The sequence below is a fragment of the Aulostomus chinensis genome, chromosome 12 (assembly GCF_037954235.1).
Source record: "Aulostomus chinensis isolate RoL2024-O1b breed Wild chromosome 12, RoL_Achi_v1.0, whole genome shotgun sequence".
Classification (NCBI taxonomy): domain Eukaryota; kingdom Metazoa; phylum Chordata; class Actinopteri; order Syngnathiformes; family Aulostomidae; genus Aulostomus; species Aulostomus chinensis.
In genome coordinates this window covers 718,222-741,431 of record NC_141331.1, presented here as the reverse complement: position 1 = coordinate 741,431, position 23,210 = coordinate 718,222, and the positions used below count along the sequence as shown (strand labels likewise).

General features: G+C 43.1%; 1 protein-coding gene across 1 annotated transcript in view; it reads left to right on the top strand.

Annotated features, from left to right (window-relative positions):
- The window catches only part of LOC147251642 (titin-like), a 204,696-nt gene that overhangs the window by 62,484 nt on the left and 119,002 nt on the right, over positions 1 to 23,210 (top strand). Inside the window, exons 69-91 of the mRNA XM_086221100.1 lie at positions 1,029 to 1,307; positions 2,264 to 2,551; positions 2,820 to 3,107; positions 3,193 to 3,483; positions 4,976 to 5,263; positions 5,446 to 5,550; positions 5,703 to 5,988; positions 6,582 to 6,765; positions 6,849 to 6,932; positions 7,425 to 7,692; positions 7,877 to 8,137; positions 8,545 to 8,754; positions 8,867 to 8,944; positions 9,040 to 9,066; positions 10,772 to 10,828; positions 11,678 to 11,722; positions 11,912 to 11,962; positions 13,154 to 13,225; positions 13,499 to 13,567; positions 13,729 to 13,809; positions 13,974 to 14,045; positions 14,330 to 14,803; positions 16,517 to 18,439. Coding sequence (XP_086077226.1) covers positions 1,029 to 1,307; positions 2,264 to 2,551; positions 2,820 to 3,107; positions 3,193 to 3,483; positions 4,976 to 5,263; positions 5,446 to 5,550; positions 5,703 to 5,988; positions 6,582 to 6,765; positions 6,849 to 6,932; positions 7,425 to 7,692; positions 7,877 to 8,137; positions 8,545 to 8,754; positions 8,867 to 8,944; positions 9,040 to 9,066; positions 10,772 to 10,828; positions 11,678 to 11,722; positions 11,912 to 11,962; positions 13,154 to 13,225; positions 13,499 to 13,567; positions 13,729 to 13,809; positions 13,974 to 14,045; positions 14,330 to 14,803; positions 16,517 to 18,439 — 5,781 coding nt within the window. The remainder of the gene's footprint in view (positions 1 to 1,028; positions 1,308 to 2,263; positions 2,552 to 2,819; positions 3,108 to 3,192; positions 3,484 to 4,975; positions 5,264 to 5,445; positions 5,551 to 5,702; positions 5,989 to 6,581; positions 6,766 to 6,848; positions 6,933 to 7,424; positions 7,693 to 7,876; positions 8,138 to 8,544; positions 8,755 to 8,866; positions 8,945 to 9,039; positions 9,067 to 10,771; positions 10,829 to 11,677; positions 11,723 to 11,911; positions 11,963 to 13,153; positions 13,226 to 13,498; positions 13,568 to 13,728; positions 13,810 to 13,973; positions 14,046 to 14,329; positions 14,804 to 16,516; positions 18,440 to 23,210) is intronic.

Below are 23,210 nucleotides of genomic sequence, written 5' to 3'. Positions count from 1 at the left end.
AATGTTTAGTTATGGACTTACTTCACAAATGAGGGGAAAACTCCTGGGAACATGTGATAAAATGTTTGGTGTGGCCATTTTATCAACTCCAATTTAAGGCCACTTCTTGTCTTGTTTGGACTCGTGTTCTTTCCAAATATCCACAATGGTTGCAGTGGCAGCTTGTAAGATGGTTTATTTGTCAACCCCTAAAAAGAAAAGTGCACAACAGACGGTCATATCAAAAGGCTTGCTGTTCTATTTCTGGTTCCAAGTAATTCCATCCCCGTCTATCAGCATCATCTTTTTTTGCATACTCAAAAAATTATCTTGACCAAGTCATCTCATGACTTCCAACCAAACAAAAACGTTTTTATTATTATTATTATTGCTTAGCAGATTTCTTTATGGCAACCATAACCTGACACAAAATATTTGCAACATTGCTGTATCTTATAGAAAAACAGATCTGAACAGAGCGTATAAACAAATAAATTTAAAAACAAACAAATATACAATTTATCTTATCTTAACATCGATATTAGTGGTAAACAGTTGTAACAAAACCTGAATGACATAACCTCACACACAGTGTGCATCAAGATGGCTCGAACAGTGTTGCTATGTGAACATCAGCTCAGCTTCCTGCAGATGAAAGCATGGACCTGCAACTGTTTGCATTATTGATTCACTGTTGGGGGTCCAAACCCAAGAGGCCTGGGAGCGATGCAATGTCGTATCCCACTGTAATTATTAGGATTTGTATTATTATTTTTTCTGTAATTTCACCAATACTGAAGCCTAAAGCTTGTATGCATATTTTTGGGTTCAGTATCGGTAGTGAAACTTTCAAGACAGATACAGACCACTGCATGAAGCTTAGGTGCTAAAAATTTCACATGCCCCCCACTAGGTGTCACTTCGATCAAAGTTTACACTCACAACTCAAAAAAAAAATTTTTTTTTTTACTTGCTGCAGCACCACCTCTGTCCAGCAGGTGTCAGGCACAGATTTTTGGTTTCTGACTGATCAGGGTTTGTTTCTGCAGAGCCACCGTACTTCCTGGAGCCACTGGAGTCCATGGAGGTAACAGCAGGTGATGCTGTCTGTCTCAAGTGTGAAGTCGCAGGGACACCGGACATCAAGGTGTCCTGGTTCAAGGCAGATGGCAAAGTACGGTCCAGCTCCGACTGCAAGTTACAGTACACAAAAGGCATTGCCTACCTCAAACTAAGCAAGGCCACCAAGGCTGACATTGGAGAATACACCTGCAAAGCAGAGAACAAGATTGGCTCTGCATCCTCCACCTGCAGGCTCAACATACTCGGTGAGCACCTCCACACACACCCCTGCATCAACAACCACTGACCTCACAAAGTTTCTGTTTTCACAGAGAAGGTTGTTGCTTTGGCAAAATCCAGCCTGGGATTCTAGAAAACACAAATTGCTCTGACAGGTGAAGTGGGTGGGATACATCTGGCAGGTGGTGGTCATGTTATGGTGATTTAATCAGTTCTCTAAAATGCACATGCAGTTTATGGCGGGGCTCCTTGAACTCACTTAACTCTCTAGTGGCCTTGACAAATTTACATTAAGGGATCTAACTAACTGATGGTTATGGCAATGTTGACTCCTTGTCGAGGGGCTCAGGATCATATTGTAGGTTGAACTCCCCTTTTAAACCACTTGTATTTTCCGGCAAAGATGTGTGCATTGCTGTCCTCAAAGGAATGCCTGTCAGGCAGAGGCTCATCCACCCTGAGAGCTAAATACCCTGACAGAAGAGAAGCAATGTAGTTCATGCCGTCTAGTGCAGCCGGGATTGCACTGATCTATACATCAGGCAAATAAAACACCCATTTCTCAAATGGATGGCCCAGCACCTCAGGGCAAGACTCTGCTGTGCACTTACATCTGAGGAACAAGGGAGATTCCTTTGAGGACAACCAGGTCCACAACTTGTCCGGGGAAGACAGAAAAAAACCCTTTTACGCCTATTCATACCTTGAACCCCTGGCACTAATGATCCATATTAATCTTTTTTGGGTCAATGACTCTCATGTGACCTCAATGTCTCTGAAACTCAGAGGTTACATGCAGCAAACAACTATGTTAGAGGGTCACACTCAGTCACAGAGGAATAAAAGCCTGCAACTCCCAACCAGAGACTAGAACTGAAGAAGCCTCGTGTATGAGAGGAGAAATGCCTTCAAGGTAACTGAACCAGTCCAGTTGACTACAACACATTAAGAGTGTTTCATTTCACATTTCATCGTCCTCCAGAGGCCAAAACGCCACCATCCTTCCCCAAGAAAATTACCAGCCTGCAGCAGATGGAGGGCCAGCCGGTCCACTTTGAGTGCCGTGTGGCCGGTTCATCGCCCATAGAGGTGTCTTGGCTGAAAGATGGTGAGCCTGTGTGGCAGGGAGGAGAGCTTTCCATGGTTTACGATGACAACACAGCTGTACTTGAGATTAGCCGGGGCGAGATGAGGCACTCTGGAGAGTACACCTGCGTTGCCACCAACAGTGTGGGCTCAGCGTCCTGCAGAGCCAAGCTCACGCTTCAAGGTCTGTATTGCGTACATTAATTGGATGACTGTTTGATTGTGACTGACATGTAAAGCGTTTATTTTGGCTCTAAGTAACAACCTCAATGACTAATGTCTGCAAGCTAAATGCGGTGTCTAACTTGACGAGAATAAGGAGCAAGGAGTCACGACATAACGTGACACTGGACAGTTCTGTCTTTCTTTTTTCATTCTTTCTTTTCTCAGTCTATGTGATGGAAGCAATTTCTTCTTGCTTATTCTTATCCCCATCTTCTATCAACCTGCAGAACCCAGGTACCCACCGGTCTTTGACAGGAAATTGTCCCCACAGGAGGTGATGGTGGGTGACAGCATTGAGCTGCAGTGTCACATGACTGGCTCTGCCCCTATTAAAATCACATGGTCCAAAGACCACAAAGATATTCGCAGTGGGGGCAATTATAAGATCAGCTGTGAGAAAAACAATCCGCGTTTGAGCATTCTGAAGGCTGACAAAGGCGACACTGGGAAATATTTCTGCCATGCTGCTAATGACGTGGGCAAGGACTCTTGCTCCTCTGATATCACTGTCAAAGGTATCTGATCAGGCCTCCTCAGGGGGTTAGTCTTTTTGAGATGACATCAGACCTCCCCTCCTCACTCTCCCCTCCTCCTTTTCAGAGCGTAAAAATCCTCCCTTGTTTACCAAAAAGCCCTCGGAGTGCATCGAAGACATGGAAGGCAAACTGGTGAAGATCGAGGGCCGCGTCTCCGGCTCTCAGCCCATGTTTGTCAGTTGGTTTAAAGATGGGGCTGAGATCTACACCTCCAACAAGTACGATATCAGCTTCAAGAGCAACGTGGCCGTGCTATGCATCAAGAGTAGTCAGGTGACCGACAGCGGACTGTACGCCTGCCACGCCTCCAACGAAGCTGGAATGGTGTCCTGTGACATCATTGTGTGCATCTCAGGTTTGGATTCAGAACATAATGCGTATTACATCATACACAAACGTGAGCTGAGATACAATTTGAACTGGTTGTTGCCTCATCAGACATGACTCACAAGTCAAGTCAGGTTTATCTGTGTCCCCAAACCCCAACCAAAGTTCTGTCCTGACTCTGTCCAAGTAGAGCAGGTCCAGCACCTCCCTCCTTCAATGAACCTCTACCCAACAATTCTCCATCAGCAGCACATCCTGCAACAGCAGCCACCAGAACCTTCCTTTACCAGCAGGAAGGTGGAGCAGATCCAGGATCAGTGGGGACGGAGAGAGAGCAGGAGAGCAGGACAGAGACAAAGACAGAGAATGGAGGAAGACAGAGAGACAGAAGGAAAGAGAGGGACAGAGATAAAGAGGGAGAGAAAGGAGGAGAGACTGATGGACAGAGACAAAGACAGAGAATGGAGGAAGACAGAGAGGCAGAAGGAGAGAGAGGGACAGAGATAAAGATAGAGAGAAAGGAGGAGAGACTGATGGACAGAAGGGGACGTGAGCAGGTGGAGCTACAGGTGGCAGCTGGAGCCTCTTCAGGTCTGGAGCCTCCTCCAGCAGCACCAAGATCTGGGATGAGGGGAGAAGAAGAGGAGTTAGTAACACGTCTGAGGACAGGAGGAGGAGAGAGAAGCCCAGTGCATCATGGGAGATCCCAGCAGTCTGAGCCTAGAGCAGCAGATCTAAGGGCCAGCCTAAGCAGTCCTGACTATAAGCCTGATCAACAAGGAGGTCTTAAGTCTGCTCTTAAACCTAGAGAGGGGGTCTGGATCCTGGACTGGAACTGGGAGACGGTTCCACAGGAGGGGAGCCTGATAGCTGAAGGCTCTGGCTCCCGTTCTACTGTTAGAACTCTAGGAACCAGCAGGAACCCTGCATCCTGGGAGTGAAGGGTTCTAGCTGGATCATAGGGGACTAGGAGCTCTGTCAGGGATGAAGGAGCCTGACTGTTGAGGACTTTGATGGTAGAAGAAGAATTTTAAATTCTGTTCTGAATCTGACAGACACCTCCCAGGATTTGTATAATGTTTATTTCTCTGTACACCAAAAACCCCTTAGTTTAGTTTAATTTTGTTTGTTGTTTGCAGGAACCACTAGATTAATTATTATGAACATAGATCATTACGAAAGAATTACCAATAAAGCCAATTTACATGCTTGCAGAAAGTTATAAAAAGAACATGTTCTAACTTCATGTTTACCTTAAATCGGTGAAAATTATTTTTTAATCTGATTGAATTAAAAGACAAAATTTCATTTTTCTTTTATTGAATTGATATATGGAGATTATTAAGGCCTGAGCCAGAAGGTACTTCAGGTGAAGACCCTATTGAGTTTGCTCGTTACATCTTGTTATTATGACATCTTTATCAGAGGCCTCATCATAATCAGGAAAAAAGTCACCAAAATTTGTTGGTTGATGCTGTTGCCTGAAATTGGGTATTTGCACATCTCTTTCTCTGGTGCAGAGGCCAAGAAGCCGCCAGTATTCGACGTCCCTCTCAAACCAGTGATGATGGACGAGGGCAAGAGGCTGAGTCTCAAGTGTCACGTCTGTGGCTCTCCACCTCTTAAGATCCAGTGGATGAAGGACAGAAAGGAACTAACATCAGCTGGCAGCACTAGGATCAGCTTCTCTGATGGGTCGGCCAGCCTTGAGATCAACGCAGCATCCCGACATGACGCTGGCGATTACCTCTGCAAGGCCACTAACGATGCCGGCAGTGAGTTTTGCAAAGCCAAAGTCACTGTTAAAGGTAAGGATGGAGAAATCTGCCATGTTACAGGATATATGATTGAACACAAGACCTTTTCATGAGCATCACTGTTCTGTTAACACTAACTTGAATTTTGGTCACGTGACAGTGAGGGTTATGGTCAATCCTCTTGAAATATTTAGGTTTTACAAGTTATTGTTGTTGTGTTGCAGAGCAACCAGCTCAAGGTCCTGCTGAAGCTCCTGCTGCCACTGCTGCTGCTCCAACCAAAAAATTCGACCAGCTGTTCTTCGTCGAGGAGCCCAAGACAATACACGTCACTGAGAGTGAGACGCCATTTACACAACAAAGAGATATTTCTGTTTTCTTGTTTTTGATGGTGCTGTTTTTGGGGTCTTGTCACTGTTGATGCTGATCATAAGTGGATGATCATAAATGTACATTTTTAAATTCTAAACCTCAATTTGTGGCTGTGCAGAGGGCTCAGCCACCTTCATTGCCAAGGTAGGCGGAGACCCCATCCCCAGCGTCAAGTGGATGAAGGGCAAGTGGAGGCAGATCACTCACGGTGGCCGTATCGCCATTGAGCAGAGGGGCCCAGAAGCAACTCTGGAGATCCGAGAGGTGACCAAATCAGACTCGGGTCAATATCGCTGCGTTGCCTCCAACAAGCACGGCGAGATCGAGTGCAGTGCCGACATGCATGTTGAGGAGAGGAAGGGAATGACGCAGCTGGAGGGAGATCTCCGGGCTAAACTCAAGAAGTGAGTCTGAATATATCTTAGTCATGCATGACTTATCTACAAACCCTAGAGCCACCACAACCTCTAACAGTAAAACTGTCATGACCACTAACATGCTCTAACCATGGACCCACTGCGACCTTTAAATGAAGATTCGTCTCAACTTCTCACCCTAGATCCACCAGGACTTTTAACAACAGACCCGCTGCAACCCCTAACCCTGCTGCAATCTTTAACCCAAGACTCAAGGCAACCTCCACCCCTAGATGCAACGCAATCTCTAACTCTAGACCAGCCTTGACCACTAATCTTAGATCTTGCTTGACCTTGAACCCAAGCCCTGTTGTAACCTCGAACCCTTGACGTCTGTGAAGTTTCTCAGAGCTTGAGCATGCCTTCAGCTCTAACCCTGAACTAGCCTTGACCCCTAACCCTGGACCTGCAATGAGCTCTAACCCCAGACATGCTATCAGCTCTTACCTCAGATCTACCGTGACCTATAACCTTAGAGCTGTCCTCACCTCAAACCCTTGAGCTACTGTGACCTTGTGTCACCCATACTTGTTGATCAGTGTTTAAATGGTTAAATCAGCTGACCTCCTGCCTGTCCTCAGGACACCATCCAAGCAGAAGAGTCCTCATGAGGAAAAGGACATTGACATTGTGGAATTGTTGAGGAACGTGGACCCCAAAGAGTATGAGAAATATGCCCGGATGTACGGCATCACTGACTACCGAGGCCTGCTGCAGGCTATCGAACAACTGAAGAAAGAGAAAGCTGAAGAAAGTGGAAGACCAGTAAGACCCCACACCCTCACTGCAAAAAATGTGTTTGTTTTTTAGGAGGAAGTGCTGAAGACTGATATCATTGTTGTTGACAGGAAATGGAACGTGCAGACAGAGAGTCTGATGAAGACATGGCCCGACTGGTGGCCGACCTGCAGAAAAGGATGGAGCGAACAGAGGTCAGGCTGCTTTCACTGTTATTTGAAAACCAGAAAGCATTATTTTCTTGTCTGCTTACATCTTTCCAGTTGATCTGTTAAGTGAATTGCAGCAGCTCAGAGATGGTAAAGTATTTATGACGGAGAAGGTCCAGATAGTTTACACCCAAAGTTTCATGCAGATCAGAGCTAGGAAGCTGCTTTTAAGTACTTTGCAATTTTTTGAAAAAGCATCACCTAGTGGCCGGTGGGGACCAGTTTTACAAAGGAGGCAAGGGGGCATAGATAATAAATTGGCCACTGGGAAATGGATACAACACTCCCTGTTTTGAGTACAATTTATAGGTCTGCATCATAGTTTTACTGAGTTCTATCGTGAAGGCTTAGAAATTTTATTGGAAAATGAGTAAATTGTAGAAGATTCAGCTCACAGTTTGCCAAATTCAAAACAGATGCTGCAAGCATAAATTGACACTCCAGGTGGTTACAGGAATGATCTTGTTCCATGTACAGCCTGTCACTGTGACGAGGGACATCACTGATCAGTTCGTGTTCATCGGCAATGAATCGGTGTTCCAGTGTGAGATAAAGATCAACTACCCTGAGATCACGCTGTCCTGGTACAAGGGCACCCAGAAACTGGACACTAACGACAAGTACGACATAAGCATCAGCGGCGACCGTCACCAGCTGAAAATCAGGAGATGCCAGTCGTCAGACCAGGGCAACTACAGGGTGGTGTGTGGTCCACACATCTCCAGTGCCAAGCTCACAGTCATGGGTCAGTAGTGAACAGGTTGCATTTTGGTGTTCACATGATGGTGCTAATGAACCAAGAATAAGGCTGATGCTTTACAGGAATAATCTTATGTGTAACCTAGCTTTTCCTTAGGTTTCACCAAAGTATGAAACCAACAGTGCCTGAAGCCTCTAACAGTTGCTCTTTTTTCTTCTTTGTCTTTTAGAAGCAGAGGTCGAGAAACATCTGCAGGACACATCGGGTAAGGAAGGCCAATCCTGCACGTTGTCCTGTCAGTTGTCCATTCCTAACGTAGAGGCAGAGTGGTTTAAGAATGGCAAGCAGTTAGAGATGAAGGGCAGGTACAAGTCAGAGGTGAAGCAAAAGGTTCACAAGCTTCTGATCCGAGACCTGAAGCCTGAAGACCAGGGCCGATACACCTGCAAGTACCAGCACCTGGCATCCTCTGCCAACCTCTCAGTGGAAGGTTTGTACCTGGCACCCATCCTGCAACCTTCTAGACGTGCTGGATGTTCTGCCCATCTACTAACCTCTTCTCGACCCCCCTCATCAACCTCTGAGACTAATGGTGGAGATTTTTCTGCTCTTTTTTCTCTTTCCTCTTGGACCTGTCTTCCTCTCTCTTAACCATCTTTACACCTCCCCTGGATATTCTGGCAAAACGTCTGCCATCAACTCATTCGCTGTTTTCTTACGTCTGTGTCCGCTCAAATCCATTCCAGTCATCATAACATCCCATAAACATCCCTCTGACCATCATTTCTAACCTTGATGTGGATGTTGTGTCAGTGATAACAACCATTCAAGTGCTGTCATACATTCCCAGTTGTGATGCCGAACACGATTACCCATTCACATCTTTGTCTGTTTTAGCTGAACAAATTCATTTCACCAAACGCATCCACAACATCGAAGTCAACGAGCGCCAGTCAGCCACCTTTGAGTGCGAGGTGTCCTTCGACAACGCTATTGTTTCGTGGTACAAAGACACCTGGGAATTGAAAGAAAGCCCTAAGTACAACTTCAGAAGTGAGGGCCGAAGACATTTCATGGTCATCCGAAATGTGACCATTGAAGACGAAGGTGTGTAGAGCACCCTGGAGCTCCAAGGCCCGTCCAAACAACCCCAATTTTTTTTCTCATCATTGTTTGTATGACCTGAATGTTAAACGTCTTCATTACTAATCCCATGTAGGCGTGTACTCAGTGATTGTGAGGTTGGAGCCCAGAGGAGAGGCTAAGAGCACAGCTGAGCTTTATTTGTCTGGCAAAGGTACAGTTCTAGTCAGACGACACCTTTACTGCTTCTGTTCAGACTTCAACTGTTTTAGTCTTTAATGCCTTTGTTCACTCTTCCCCTTTTCACAGAAATCGAACTAGCAATGGTTCCCTTTGGTAAGTATTTCCTCTTTGAGTCCATGAATAATACTCATCAATCTTTTCTTCTTTTAATCATTTAGGAATTCCTCTTAGGTCTGACTTGGCCAGTGTCAGATACAAAGATTTGTCATAATCTTTTTTTTTTGTCGAGCTCAGCACGAACAAATGCAGAGAAAAATATTCAACAGTGACACCAAAAACCTTTGTAGATGACTAATAGAGGGACACCAGCCAAACACTACAATGAATTGAGCGTTTGAATTATATTTTCCCCAAATGTAAATATCCAAATTTGTTATTCTGTCAAGCAGGCTAGCTTTTTGTAATTAACTTAAGATGTAGTTGTACAAGTTCTTGATATTTACCTATTCAGCATTATGCTAGCAATCAGAAGTTGTCAGATAGCATTGATGCCATTTTATTGAAAAAAAAATTTGTCATATCAAACTTATGCTTGTTATTTGTTGCTGGTTGATGTTATTAGTTTGGTTAGCTGCATTGTCCTGACAAATTGTCTCCAAAGTCCTGTTTGTTATCAGACTTATAATTTGTTTGGATGTTTCTGTTTTTTTTCTACACGTTTGCTTTGTGATGCTTGAGAGAATGAAGTATGTAAATGTAAAAATCTACAGTCAAGCAAATTTTATTTGTATGGTGCCAAATCACAGGAAAGGTTATCATGTGACTCTCTCCTAGTAGAGCAGGTGTAGAAACTCCCTCCAAGTAGAGGAGGTGTAGAACCTCCCTCCTAGTAGAGCAGGTGTAGAACCTCCCTCTTAGTAGAGCAGGTGTAGAACCTCCCTCCTGGAAGAGCAAGTGTAGAACCTCCCTCCTAGTAGAGCAGGTGTAGAACCTCCCTCCTAGTAGAGCAGGTGTAGAACCTCCCTCCTGGTAGAGCAAGTGTAGAACCTCCCTCCTAGTAGAGCAGGTGTAGAACCTCCCTCTTAGTAGAGCAGGTGTCGAACCTCCCTCCTGGTAGAGCAAGTGTAGAACCTCCCTCCTAGTAGAGCAGGTGTAGAACCTCTCTCCTAGTAGAGCAGGTGTAGAACCTCCCTCCTGGTAGAGCAGGTGTAGAACCTCCCTCCTAGTAGAGCAGGTGTAGAACCTCCCTCTTAGTAGAGCAGGTGTAGAACATCCCTCCTGGTAGAGCAGGTGTAGAACCTCCCTCCTGGTACAGCAGGTGTAGAACCTCCCTCCTAGTAGAGCAGGTGTAGAACCTCCCTCCTGGTAGAGCAGGTGTAGAACCTCCCTCCTAGTAGAGCAGGTGTAGAACCTCCCTCTTAGTAGAGCAGGTGTAGAACCTCCCTCCTGGAAGAGCAAGTGTAGAACCTCCCTCCTAGTAGAGCAGGTGTAGAACCTCCCTCCTAGTGGAGCAGGTGTAGAACCTCCCTCCTAGTGGAGCAGGTGTGGAGACAGAGACAAAGATGGATAATGGAGAAAAACAGAGTCATGCTAGCAGCTCTTGGTTAACTGGTGTTATGGTTGATTTTTGCTTTGGATTCTCATCACGTTTAGCTTAGCGTTGTGCAAAGACCTGACACAGGGCTAAACACACAAGGTGTAAAATCGTTTTGTCTGCTCTGGCAAATGTGGATTTCCAAAATCTCTTGCTGACACTGTTGTAGATTTGTAGATGCAGTGGTTTGCTGTAAATTAGTGTTTTTTGTGGCTGTTTGTCTAAATGAAATATTTAGAGTTAACCATATTTCATATTGTGTAGATGTCCCAGACTCCTCGGTTCAGAGGCCTGACATGCCTTCATCAGTGGAAATACAAGGTAAGACTGAAGTTCCCTGCTTCAGTTCAGAAAAATCGGGAAGTTAAATACAAATGTCAGCTCAGTCCAAATCGCATACTTCCATACTGCATACTTAAAACTTTCAAATTGAGTACACTCATCATACTATGTACTCAATCGCGCAGTGCGTGAGTTTTGAGGGTGCAGTGCTGTCCCAAATTGCCACACATTGCTGCGCGGCGTACTCACCGGAAATGACAACGCCATGTCTTCTTCTTGTACGCCGATCTGAGACCGGCTAGCACCGCATCAGCATCTGCGCTTCTTTGTCGATTTTTGGAGGCAATAAAACAGAAACATGAACGATCATCGCGCGTCGTTACGCCATAGTGAGGACCGCTGCTCCACCGCGTCGCCTTTATCCAAACATGTGAGTGACAAGTCGTTTTATTTCTTCAAACCCGTGTCCACACAGAATTTCAAACTTGTCCCCGTTATTTATTGTAAAGACGATGCTGTACAAGTCAGTGCGGACGACTCTCACCACAGCTGTCCGCCGCCATTTTTAACGATGAAATGAGTGCTGCGAGTGTCCAGTCGGATACTGAAAATCTTGACCGATTTGAGTACAGCATCCGGATACTTTTGTATTATCAATTTTCGCATACTAGCCATACTTTTTTTCACTTTGAGTTGAGTACACTCAAAATTTTAAGTATGTAGTATGTGATTTGGGACACACTATTAGTTTGTGATAGTGTCTAAAAAAATAGAGAATTTTTTATGTCAATGAAGTCAACCCAGGTTTAAGTCATGTGTTACATTTTGTTGCTGATAAAGATTTTCTCTTTTCAACATCTTGATAATGTTTTTTGTTATTTTTTAAAGAATCTGCTGAATTCTACCATTATGAAAAAGAGTTTGAACGAAGAGGTATTTAGGATTTTATGTTTCATCTTCTGACTTCCATCTTCTTGCCTATATTCGACAAAAATTAACATTTAGTTGACATTAAACCGTGTATATCTGTCATAAATCACACGTGAGTGTATGTAACATTCATAGTGAGAAAAAGAACACCTCACTGACAGGAAAACTAATCGACCTGTCTGTTTTCACAAGAATCTGCTGAATATTCATATCACTATGAGGAAGCGTGGGAGGAGCAGAGAGGTACAAACGTCATCCTCCTGTCACCGTCCACCACTGAGTAGATCTGGGACAAACACACCAGAAAAGCATTCTCACATTTGAGTGTCTCATCAATATGTAAAAGGTTTAGAGAGTAAAAAAAGAAGACCATCATTTCATCTGAAACCAATCAAAATTAATAATACTGGGTACTCATTGGACCAGTAAATATCAGTAATATCTCCATACCAGTTAATTTCTAAGTCATTGATTAATTTGGTGTCATTTGCCCAAATCTGCTTCTTTTTTGTCCTAACAAGATTTGTGTCCTCGTTGCTTGTTACCATTCTGGGGCAGTTTCAGTGTGCTGACATTTTGGACGTTGTGTATCTTGTTTGAACTTCCGTCTCTTCATCACATTCTCACGAACCTCCTGTCATGTCAGCGTTTTAAATCACATCAATCAATGTCTTGTGAGTCCACAAACGTACACCTCTCAAAGCAGGTCACAACGATCATTGAATGCTGTTAAACACCGTCAGACAAAATTTTGCTTGTTTTTCTTTCAGCCTCTTGCTTTTTGGTGTTTTGTTTTTAAGTAAGATTGCCTTTGAAACCCTTTTGAAACTTTTCAGTCATTTAGAATTCCGCTTTTAAAGATTAAATTTTAGCCAGTGAGCGTACATAAAAGTCTCCCAGCAAAGTCAAGACAAAGATTCTGTTCAACTGCAGCATCACAGCTGACATCAGGTCACATCACACTCCGTTTGTCTCACATTCGTAGTCTTTTTGTCACTTTTTTGCATGTCACACCATCAGGGCTGAGATATCAAAGCTGGACAGAAGAGACACAACAAATGTCCACAACCCTAGGTATCCCATACCTGCTGTGTGTGTGCTATGGGTGTGTGTGTGCGCTCACGTGTCTGCGCACGTCTTCTTGTCTTTTTCTTGGTCTCATCGTCATACTCCCTCTGAACTCTGCTACTGTTTTCACTTCTCATAGGTGTGCGATCTGAGAGCCACCCGCAATTTTTGTTTTCTGCTTAATCTTTATTGTTTCGCAAACATTTGCTGTGCTCTTCACTCGTTCCCAAGCAGCATCTGTGTAGTTGTAGTCATCATTATATCTGCTGGAGTGTTACAAGCAGCAGTGCCACTGAATAGCTGATGCGCTTCATAATGCTATTGTGTTCTGATAATGACGACGATGTTTTCCTCTTCATCCACCAGTTGCTGCAGTCCCTATTGAGGAGGAAGTGGAGATCATGAGAGTGGAAATGAGAGAAGGAGTCCCTGGAAAAGGTGCCAGATATATTCATGTCTTCCTGCTACAGCTCAAAACAAAACTAACTTGCTTTGTCTGTAGGCCGCTACTAACATCTTTGCCCCACAATGTCAGGCTTCTTTTAGTTTTCTACAATATTTTTAATTTGGGCTTCAGATAGCACCTTGTTGCGTCATCTTCTCTAGTGGTCTCCTGTCTGACCCACCTTATCTTATGTTGAGTGGCTTTGATTCACGTCTAAACATTTGGCATCCTCCTTGTGACGCTAATAGAATTAGTTTCTTTTTAAGTCCCCAAAGCTGAGAAGAAGCCGGGAGACAAACCTACTCCATCAGCAAAGGAGCCATCTCCACCCAAAGGTACCAGCATACATGTGATATTGGCATGTATCCATTTAATAGCAATTTCATCTAAACCTTGAGTATTATTTAACTCTGTTTAGTCTGTCTGTCTGTCTCTCTGTCTGGCTGTCTTGTTTCATGTTGGGAACATTGACTTAATTGTACTGAACTTTCTGAAGCCCCAGGGGTGAAAAAGCCAGTGGAGGAAAAGGTTCCAGCAGTTTCAGTTCCTGAGAGGAAGGAAATTGCTGCTGTCGAAGGTAGAGATATTTGTTATCTCTCCAATGAACCTCTTTGCTGATGACACTGTCCTTTAGTTAACGTTTCTGTGATGATATGTTTGTTTGGACTCAAGTCTGTTTCTTTCATTATCTTGTATTCTTTGATTTTCTGGATTATAATATATTTGAATGTATCTCAAAAGAACCAGAAGAGGGTAGGAAGCGAGTGCCTGTCCCCTCTCCACCCTCCGAGAAGCCTGGAGTGCCAAAGAAAGGTACTTTAAAATCTTTCTCCTATTGCTTGACATGTCCCCAGCTTATTGGTCCTCACTGCTACATAGACTCTTGGCTCTTGATGCTCTCTTGCTTGAGTCAGACTCTTTGAAATCTGTAAATTGTGCCCTGTCTGTATTCCATGTAATTCTGTCCTTAATGCTATTATTTATCAGTGTCTTCATGTTGAATGTTATCACACTCTTTTTCTAGGCTCTTGAATACTCTTAGATGTTACCATGGTCTTGTGCTAATGTTAACTAATGTCTGTGTTACCTAACTGAAGATGAGCCCAAGCCTCAGGTGCCAGCAGAGCCCAAAACATTGGTGCCTGCAGCTAAGCCTGAACCTGAACCTAAGCTGAAATTGAAAGGAGAACCTGAAGCCAAGCCTAAGCCCAGACCATCTGCCAAAGAAGGACCTGAAGCCAAGCCTAAGCCCATACCATCTGCCAAAGAAGAACCTGAAGCTAAACCTAAGCCAAGACCAGCTTCCAAAGAAGAACCTGAAGCTATCCCGAAGCCCAGACCAGCTGCCAAAGAAGAACCTGAAGCTATCCCTAAGCCCAGACCAGCTGCCAAAGAAGAACCTGAAGCTAAGCCCAAACCCAGACCAGCTCCCAAAAAAGATCCTGAAGCCAAGCCTGAGCCCAGACCAGCTGCCAAAGCAGAGCCTGAAGCCAAACCAGTGACAAAGGTCGAGCTGGAGCCTGAGTCTAAGCTGGTGCCAGTAAAGACACCAGTAAGGCCACCAACCAAAGGTATTTTTTGCCTTGCTTGGACTGTAGATTTGTGTGTGTTTATAACATGAGTGTCTTGACTTAACAGGTCTTTACTAAGTTTGCTTTGCTTTGCTTCAAACATGGAGGCAAATCTTTGACTATGTGTGTGTCCTGACTCTCTTTACTGGTTTCTAAACCAATGTGACTGTTGCTTTAAGTTCTTGAAGAGGATGCAAAACTAGAACCGGCAGTAACAAAGCCAGAAACAGGAGCCAGAAAACCAGAACTGGAACAAGGAAAAACAAAGCCAGAAGTCTGCATACCTGAAAGTCCTGTATCTAAACCAAAACGTGGCGTCGCCAAACCAGAACCTCCTGCTTCAAAGTCTGAAATGATGGTTGTCAAAACTGAACCAGCTGAAGTGAGTGAGCTGGAGTCTAAGGCGTCAAAACCAGAACCACCAAAGACCCAACCAGAACTGACACTTGCACCAAAGGCCCCTCCCAAGAAAGGTACTGAGCATCTGTGGTTGAGGTGCAGCTGTGGAGTTTTTCTTAATCTTATGAACTCCATCTTTAGTTTAAATGCTTGCTCATCCTTTTTTTATGTTGAGACTAACTTGTATGTTTGAATCAGAAATGTTACTTGATTTGGAGTTGTCTGGTTTGTCTAATTTGTTAACGTCACAAACAATTTGTCTTTGAACAACTGGACTGATGTTACTTTCTTCGCTATCTTCAACCTGGAAGTTGAGTAATTGCACATGTAGTTGATATGTTCTATTCTCTGACAAACATCTTATTTTAAAGTGCCAGAAGTGTCAACAAAAACAGAGGTTGTGGCACCTCCACCACCACCTGCAGCCCCACAAAAGGTGGATAGAAAAGAAGAAGCAGCACAGAAGAAGCCTGTGACAGCTAAAGGTATCTGTAGCTCCATCAGTCATCCATAGTTCTTTATGTCAAACGTCTTTTAAACTCTTAAACTCAACTTGAACTCTCTTTGAGGTGTCTAATGTCCAACCTCCAGCTTACGCTTACAACGGTGATGCAATGTAGTCGCACATCCTGTTTGTATTCATCTGCACTCGACAGAGTGTTTGTCATCTTTGTCCGTGTCTAACAACCCACTTCATTTGGTGTCTGATGTTTATGAATGGTATTCTTTAAAGAACCTGTGATGGAAAAAATACCTGGGCCTCCAAAAGCAGCCAAGGAACCAGAAGCAGTTATTGTTCCGCCCAAAGAACCAACAAAGAAAGGTACATTCATGTTTCTGGGGGATCTTTTTGCATTCAGAGTCTTTAACATCCGTTGGCTTCTAAATATGTCCTAGAGTTAACAAGCAGGGTTATTTTACTCAAATCACCAAAATGAATTTGAAAGATCATATTATTACATATTAAAACACTGATAAGCACAAAGTTGAAATGCACATTTCTCAGTATCACTTGTAGATTTCTGTGAAATGTTTTCCAAAAATATTTATGGTCTCTGATGAATGACAAATGATATTAGCTGCTATAGCACCAAAAAAATCAGCATTTGCATTTTACAATTACACAATCCACACTGGTGGGGATCAGTGTCTTGTTGCTATTGTTTCTGTCATGCGGATGCTAGCAACACAGTTCAAAACTTAACTGTGATAAATCTATCCACTGTAGGGTTTAACACACTCTTATTTGTGCGCCAGCACAATCTTCTTCATTGTCATGTCTTGTGCATGTTTCTGTGTCAAACCCTCTTAAAGCTTTGAAGCCCAAACCTAAACCCATACCAGAAGAGGTGCATGAGCCTGAAAAAGTGCCAGAGAAGATGTTTGATGACCAAGTCATAACAGAGATTAAACCAGAGAGGCTGCGTGATGAAATAACTGAAAAAGTACAAGAGAGAAAGCCTCCAGGTAAAGCCAAGGTGGAAGAAAAAATTCCAGAGAAGGCACAGACCCCTGAGAGGAAAGTAGAAGAAATCCACAAAACTCTTCCAGAAAAAATAGTGGAGAAGGTGATTGAAGAGGCAGTGGTGTCACAGCCAGAGGATGAGAGGTCTTCTGAGAAAATACCACAAACAGTCCCAGAGCAAAGGCCTCCCAAGGTGAAAGAGAAGACACTTGAGAAGGTACCTACACCTACGAGAAAAGTAGAAAAAATCCACAAAACTCTTCCAGAAAAACTAGTGGAGAAGGTGATTGAAGAGGCAGTGGTGTCACAGCCAGAGGATGAGAGGCCTTCTGAGAAAATACCACAAACAGTCCCAGAGCAAAGGCCCCCCAAGGTGAAAGAGAAGACACCTGAGAAGGTACCTACACCTACGAGAAAAGTAGGAGAAATCCACAAAACTCTTCCAGAAAAACTAGTAGAGAAGGTGATTGAAGAGGCAGTGGTGTCACAGCCAGAGGATGAGAGGCCTTCTGAGAAAATACCACAAACAGTCCCAGAGCAAAGGCCTCCCAAGGTGAAAGCGAAGACACCTGAGAAGGTACCTACACCTACGAGAAAAGTAGAAGAAATCCACAAAACTCTTCCAGAAAAACTAGTGGAGAAAGTGATTGAAGAGGCAGTGGTGTCACAGCCAGAGGATGAGAGGCCTTCTGAGAAAATACCACAAACAGTCCCAGAGCAAAGGCCCCCCAAGGTGAAAGAGAAGACACCTGAGAAGGTACCTACACCTACGAGAAAAGTAGGAGAAATCCACAAAACTCTTCCAGAAAAACTAGTAGAGAAGGTGATTGAAGAGGCAGTGGTGTCACAGCCAGAGGATGAGAGGCCTTCTGAGAAAATACCACAAACAGTCCCAGAGCAAAGGCCTCCCAAGGTGAAAGCGAAGACACCTGAGAAGGTACCTACACCTACGAGAAAAGTAGAAGAAATCCACAAAACTCTTCCAGAAAAACTAGTGGAGAAGGTGATTGAAGAGGCAGTGGTGTCACAGCCAGAGGATGAGAGGTCTTCTGAGAAAATACCACAAACAGTCCCAGAGCAAAGGCCTCCCAAGATGAAAGAGAAGACACTTGAGAAGGTACCTACACCTACGAGAAAAGTAGAAGAAATCCACAAAACTCTTCCAGAAAAACTAGTGGAGAAGGTGATTGAAGAGGCAGTGGTGTCACAGCCAGATGATGAGAGGCCTTCTGAGAAAATACCACAAACAGTCCCAGAGCAAAGGCCTCCCAAGATGAAAGAGAAGACACTTGAGAAGGTACCTACACCTACGAGAAAAGTTGAAGAAATCCACAAAACTCTTCCAGAAAAACTAGTGGAGAAGGTGATTGAAGAGGCAGTGGTGTCACAGCCAGAGGATGAGAGGCCTTCTGAGAAAATACCACAAACAGTCCCAGAGCAAAGGCCTCCCAAGGTGAAAGAGAAGACACCTGAGAAGGTACCTACACCTACGAGAAAAGTTGAAGAAATCCCCCAACATTTGCCAGAAAAAGTACTACCGAAGGTACCTGTAAAACCACTAGAAGAAAAAGTACCACAGAAGATTCACCCTAAGAGGGAGCCTTTAATAGTTCCTCTGAAAGAAGCTGAAGAAGAGAGAATTCCTGAAAAGAAGGATATGCAAGCTGACAAGGCTCTTAAGAAACCAGCAGAGAGGATCTCTGTCAAAGAAACTCTTCCTAAGGAGGTTTCTGCTAAACCTAAAGCAGAGGTAGAAGAAACTCTTCCGAAAGGTACAGCTGAGGCAGACCTCAACTCTTTCTTTCTCAGTATCTTCTTCATGCATGTTGGCAACAGTGTAGTTCTATGTAGTGTAGTGCAGTGGAGAACTTCAACCATATTTTCTCAAATAACTAAAAAACAATAGCCGCAAGACTTGACACATGAAGTTCTTTATTTTGCATAATTGTTGCTTCAAATACGACAGCAGGGTTGATGAGTTTAGGTGACAGTATTGACGTCCCCTAAATGATGTAAGCTAACTGAAACCTGACTGAACTTTTACGTGTTCTCATATGTTTTTGTAACATTTTACATGCCTTTGACTGCCCTGTTCTGCATGTTGTTTCTGTCTCTTTGTGAGTTAATTGCCTCAATTCTCTTCTTTTGAATGATCTTCTACAAACACAACATCTGGAAAACAAATAATTCTTTAAAAGAAACCGAAACTAAGAAGATTCAGAAGATTCTGCCCTCAGAGGTTGAACAAGAGAAAAAAGTTTCTCTTCCAGAAAAAGGTACCAGCCGTCTGATTCCATGTTGGAGAACTTTAACCTCATCTTGAAGCATTCACCCTTAATTTCTGTGTTATATTATGTCTTTCTAACAATGATGCTTTTGTCCTTGTGCTCTGCCCTCACCTCTTGGCATCACCGCACGATGCCTCTTCTTTAGCACCTTTTATAACTTCAGAAGCTACAAGTCTTGTTGAGGTTGAGCAAAGGGGAAGAGCTCTGAAGACACAGGAAGTTACTTACACGATGGAGAAAGCATCAGCCACTGAGGAAGTGTGGGAACATGTGGCAATGGCGAAAGAAAGTGTCAAAAAGTCGTTGTTCGAGACTGAAAAACAAATGATAAGAGATGAAATGTTTGAACCTAGAGGCCAGATATCTGTTACTGATACTTCAAGAAGGAAAGAAAGCTGGGTTGCTAAAGAGAAATTTGTTCCAAAACCAACAGAAACTGTAGATGAATCCGACAAAGAAAAAGGTAGAGATATAAAGGATAAATCTACAACAGATAAAATGGAAGAGGAGCTTTTTTCCAAAACAATTGAATCAAAAACCGAAGAAGTTATAGATGAGAGGAAAGAAAGTAAATTGGTCAGACACTTACCAGACAAGAAGGAGGTCCCCAACCAAGACACAACCGTCGAAAAAGAAATTAAAAAACAGAGACCTGTTAGAGAGCAGGATGTAACCCTAACTCAAGAAACAATTTCAGTCAAAGCAAAAGAGTTACATAAAGTCAAAGAACAAGTCAAACCCCCAACTGTCAGGAAACAAACAGGCAAAAAACAAACTCAGCCATCAGACTTCAAAGAATCTTTGACAGAGGTCATGTATGAGGAATCAATCGATCAGGACTCAGAGATAATATCGATTCCAGACGAGACATACAGCAGAACTGAGAAAATTACTGAAATATCTGTTGAGCACATAGACGTCTTTGTTGAAGACAAACCAAAGAGAGTTTCGCAAGCTAAAGAAAGTAATGTTATAGAAGGAACTAAAATGAAATCAGTAGTCATTTCTGAATCCCAGAAAGATGAAAATAGAGCACCAGTGTCAGTAACGAGAGATGAGAAAATTGAAGAGAAACTAGAGAGGAAGATTAAATCTGATGAGAAAAAACCTAAAGCGGAAGAGACGTTTGAACCAAAGACAGAAGAGTCAGTGACAGATATCAAGCCTCGTGACCCAGAGGTGTTGGAACATGAACCTGACATCTCTGAAACTGAACCCACATACAAGAAAAAAGAGGAATCCACAGACCTCCCTCCTCATAGAGGTGAAACTAGAAGGAGACATGAAGAAGAACCAAAACCTTTTGATGATATTGTTCAGACAAAACCTATGGTTCCTTCAAAGCAAGAACACAAGAGACGGATAATCCCAAAACCTGCTTCCAGAGGTACAGAGAGAAAATAATCCTCTTTTTTTTCATCTTGAGATTTCTCATATAACTTAGTTTTTGGGTGCAATCTTTCTTTTATCATCTCCAGCAACCACCAGTTGGCATAACTTCATCATTAGTCTGGTTACATCACATTTTCTAGTTAGTTTGTGTTTGTATTTTAAAAAGGGTTCTTTTTTCATCCCTTTATGGTTTAATTTCTTTCTCGTAATTCGTCTTTTAAATATTCAGATCTTGCGTGAAATACAAACTGGTCATTTTTTTTTAAAGAACCTGACGTCAAGGCGGAGATGATTCCTACCACTGTCCCCACTGCTCCATCTCCTGAAACTGAGATCCAAGGTACCAACAACAGCTGCTCCATGATGATTAATGCACCACACAGCTTATTGAATATGTTGTTGAGTTTAATGCCAAATGTTTGCGTCTGTGTTGTTGTTTTGTCTTTATCTCTTGGCGCCACGGCATGGTGCTTTCTCTTCACATTTCTGAAAAATTTCACATTCCTAAGCTGCTGAGGAAAGAACTGAAACTCAGAAGATCCAGAACAATTATGAATCAGAGGAATCATCTGCTGACGTAGTCGTCACAAGAGCAGAGGTTGCTGAAGAGAGGGATGATGAAGAAATCGTTCAGTCTTGGATGAGAAAAAGGATCTCAAACTCTGTGAAAGTCAAAGCAATTAGTAGTGAGAGATCTGTTACTGGTGGTTCAAAAACTCTGGGTCTTGAAAGAAGAACTATACCAGCAGCAAAAGACATGGACATGGTCAAAAAGAAAGATGTGATAGTCAAATGTACTGAACAAAAATCTCAACCTGAAGAGTTTTCTACCCCTAAAATTGAATCTTCAGAGTGCGTAAAACCAATACCCGTGGGATCTTGTAAACCTGGAAGACTGGAGTCTGTGGCATTCGAGGAACAGCAGCCAGATCAGACAAAAGTTACAGCAAAATGTGAGTCTGTCAATCTGAACGTGTTGGCTAAGGAACCAGTCAAACAGGAGACAGATTCAACAACCCATCAGTTACCAGCGTCACAGCATAAGGAAGGTGAATCTGCTACTGACAGTGAGTTACTTGAGGTCATAAATAGAGTGAAAGACATTCATCCAGATGTGCCTGAATATACTCCAAAGAAACGAAAGAAAAAGGTTTTGTTTTCAAAAATGAAAACCTTGGAACTGGCTTTACAGAACTTACCTAAAAAAGAAGTAGAGGAGGAGGAGTTTCCGGAAACTAGAGCTGATGACCACAAGAGTGAGGGACTAACTGAGGACTTAAGAAAGTCAAAAGGGGTCTTGAGAAAGAAAAAACTACCATCACTATTGAAGAAGGAGACTGTAGACAACTCAGCAGAAGGACTTGATGGCTGTGAGTCAAAGATAGTCTCAGTCAAACAAAAAGAGACAAAAGCTGAACAGGAAAGAACAAAAGAATTAGGTCAGATAGAGTTCAATTCAAGCCGATCACTTGAACCTGGATCTGTCCAGTCCCATGTTGTCACAGTAAAACATCAACCACTCAAACTTGTTCAGAAGGAAGGAACCACAGAGATTAACCAAGGCAGAGTAACATCAGTTATTCCTGTCGTTGATCTACAATCACTGTTAGAGGAACAAACCACTGCTGATAATGGAATGACATCACAAGTTGATTCTCTAAAGAAAGGCCTCGCTGTAAGAGTTCCACAGCAGATGGTAGTGAAAGACAAATGCACTAGTCCTAAAGAAGAGACACAAGACGATCCTTCTGTGAAAAGTGAGATAACTGTCCCAAATCAAATATTAGAAGAACTTCACACATCGGACCAGAATACTACTGAAAGAGGACATGGTGTTATGAAAGAGGAAACTGTTCAAGTAGGTGACATTCATTCAAAAGAAAGTCAGAAGACATTAAAAAACACAGAAGATGTAAAGTTTAATCTCTGGACAAAGATGAGAACATCTGAAGAGATGAGGACAAGACCACAGCAATTGAAGAAAGATCAAATATCTAAAACTAGAATAGGTACAGAGGCAAATTCATTAGAACAGATGGAGAGAAACCCAGAGCCCCCTCTTCCAGTCAAATCACAGGCAACAGAGGATGAAACTACCAGAGCTGTACAGGATGTTGTACCTGAGTCAAGTCCTGTGCAGATGAAACCATCATCAACTAAATGTTCACTCATGTTTACCAAACCTGAGCAGATTAAAGCTGACATCCATTTAGGAACAATAGAGGGCAAAATCAGGTTTTCTCCAAAACCAGTGAAACAATCTGAAAGAACTGAGATGATATCAGATGAACCAATGAAAAAGAAGGTGACCCCAGAAGAGTTTAAGTTAGCAAGAGCTGATGACATTACCTGTGGGTCAGTCCAAATGAAGAGAATCACAGTTAAAGGGGAATATTCCAAAATGGCAGGCAGCAAGGTCATGAACAAACAAGAGGAGCTCACTAAAACACAGCAATTAGGTCATCCTGATAAAGTTGAAGGCACAATTACAGCAGGACAACATGAGAAAATCATTCAAGACATCAAAACTGTAAAAGACAAACTTGATAAATCAGGTTTTACTGACAAGAACGTCAAACACATAAAAGAGAGATCGCCAAAAACAGATAGCTCTCCACCTGAGAGTGTCCCTGAGAGTGACAAAACCAAAACTGCTCCTGCTGAGATGAGCAAGAGACAAATTAAAATCAAGACCTCGGTCCCTCCTGTAACTGATCCAGATTCAAAAGAGCCAGGTGCCATTGGAAAAACTAGTCGAGTTACCAAATTTAAAGAGGGGAAGAGCTCGGAAGATGGTAATGTCAAGGAAGAAACATGTCCAGAAGCACTGATTGCAGATGTTTCCCAAAGAAAACCAGCTGCA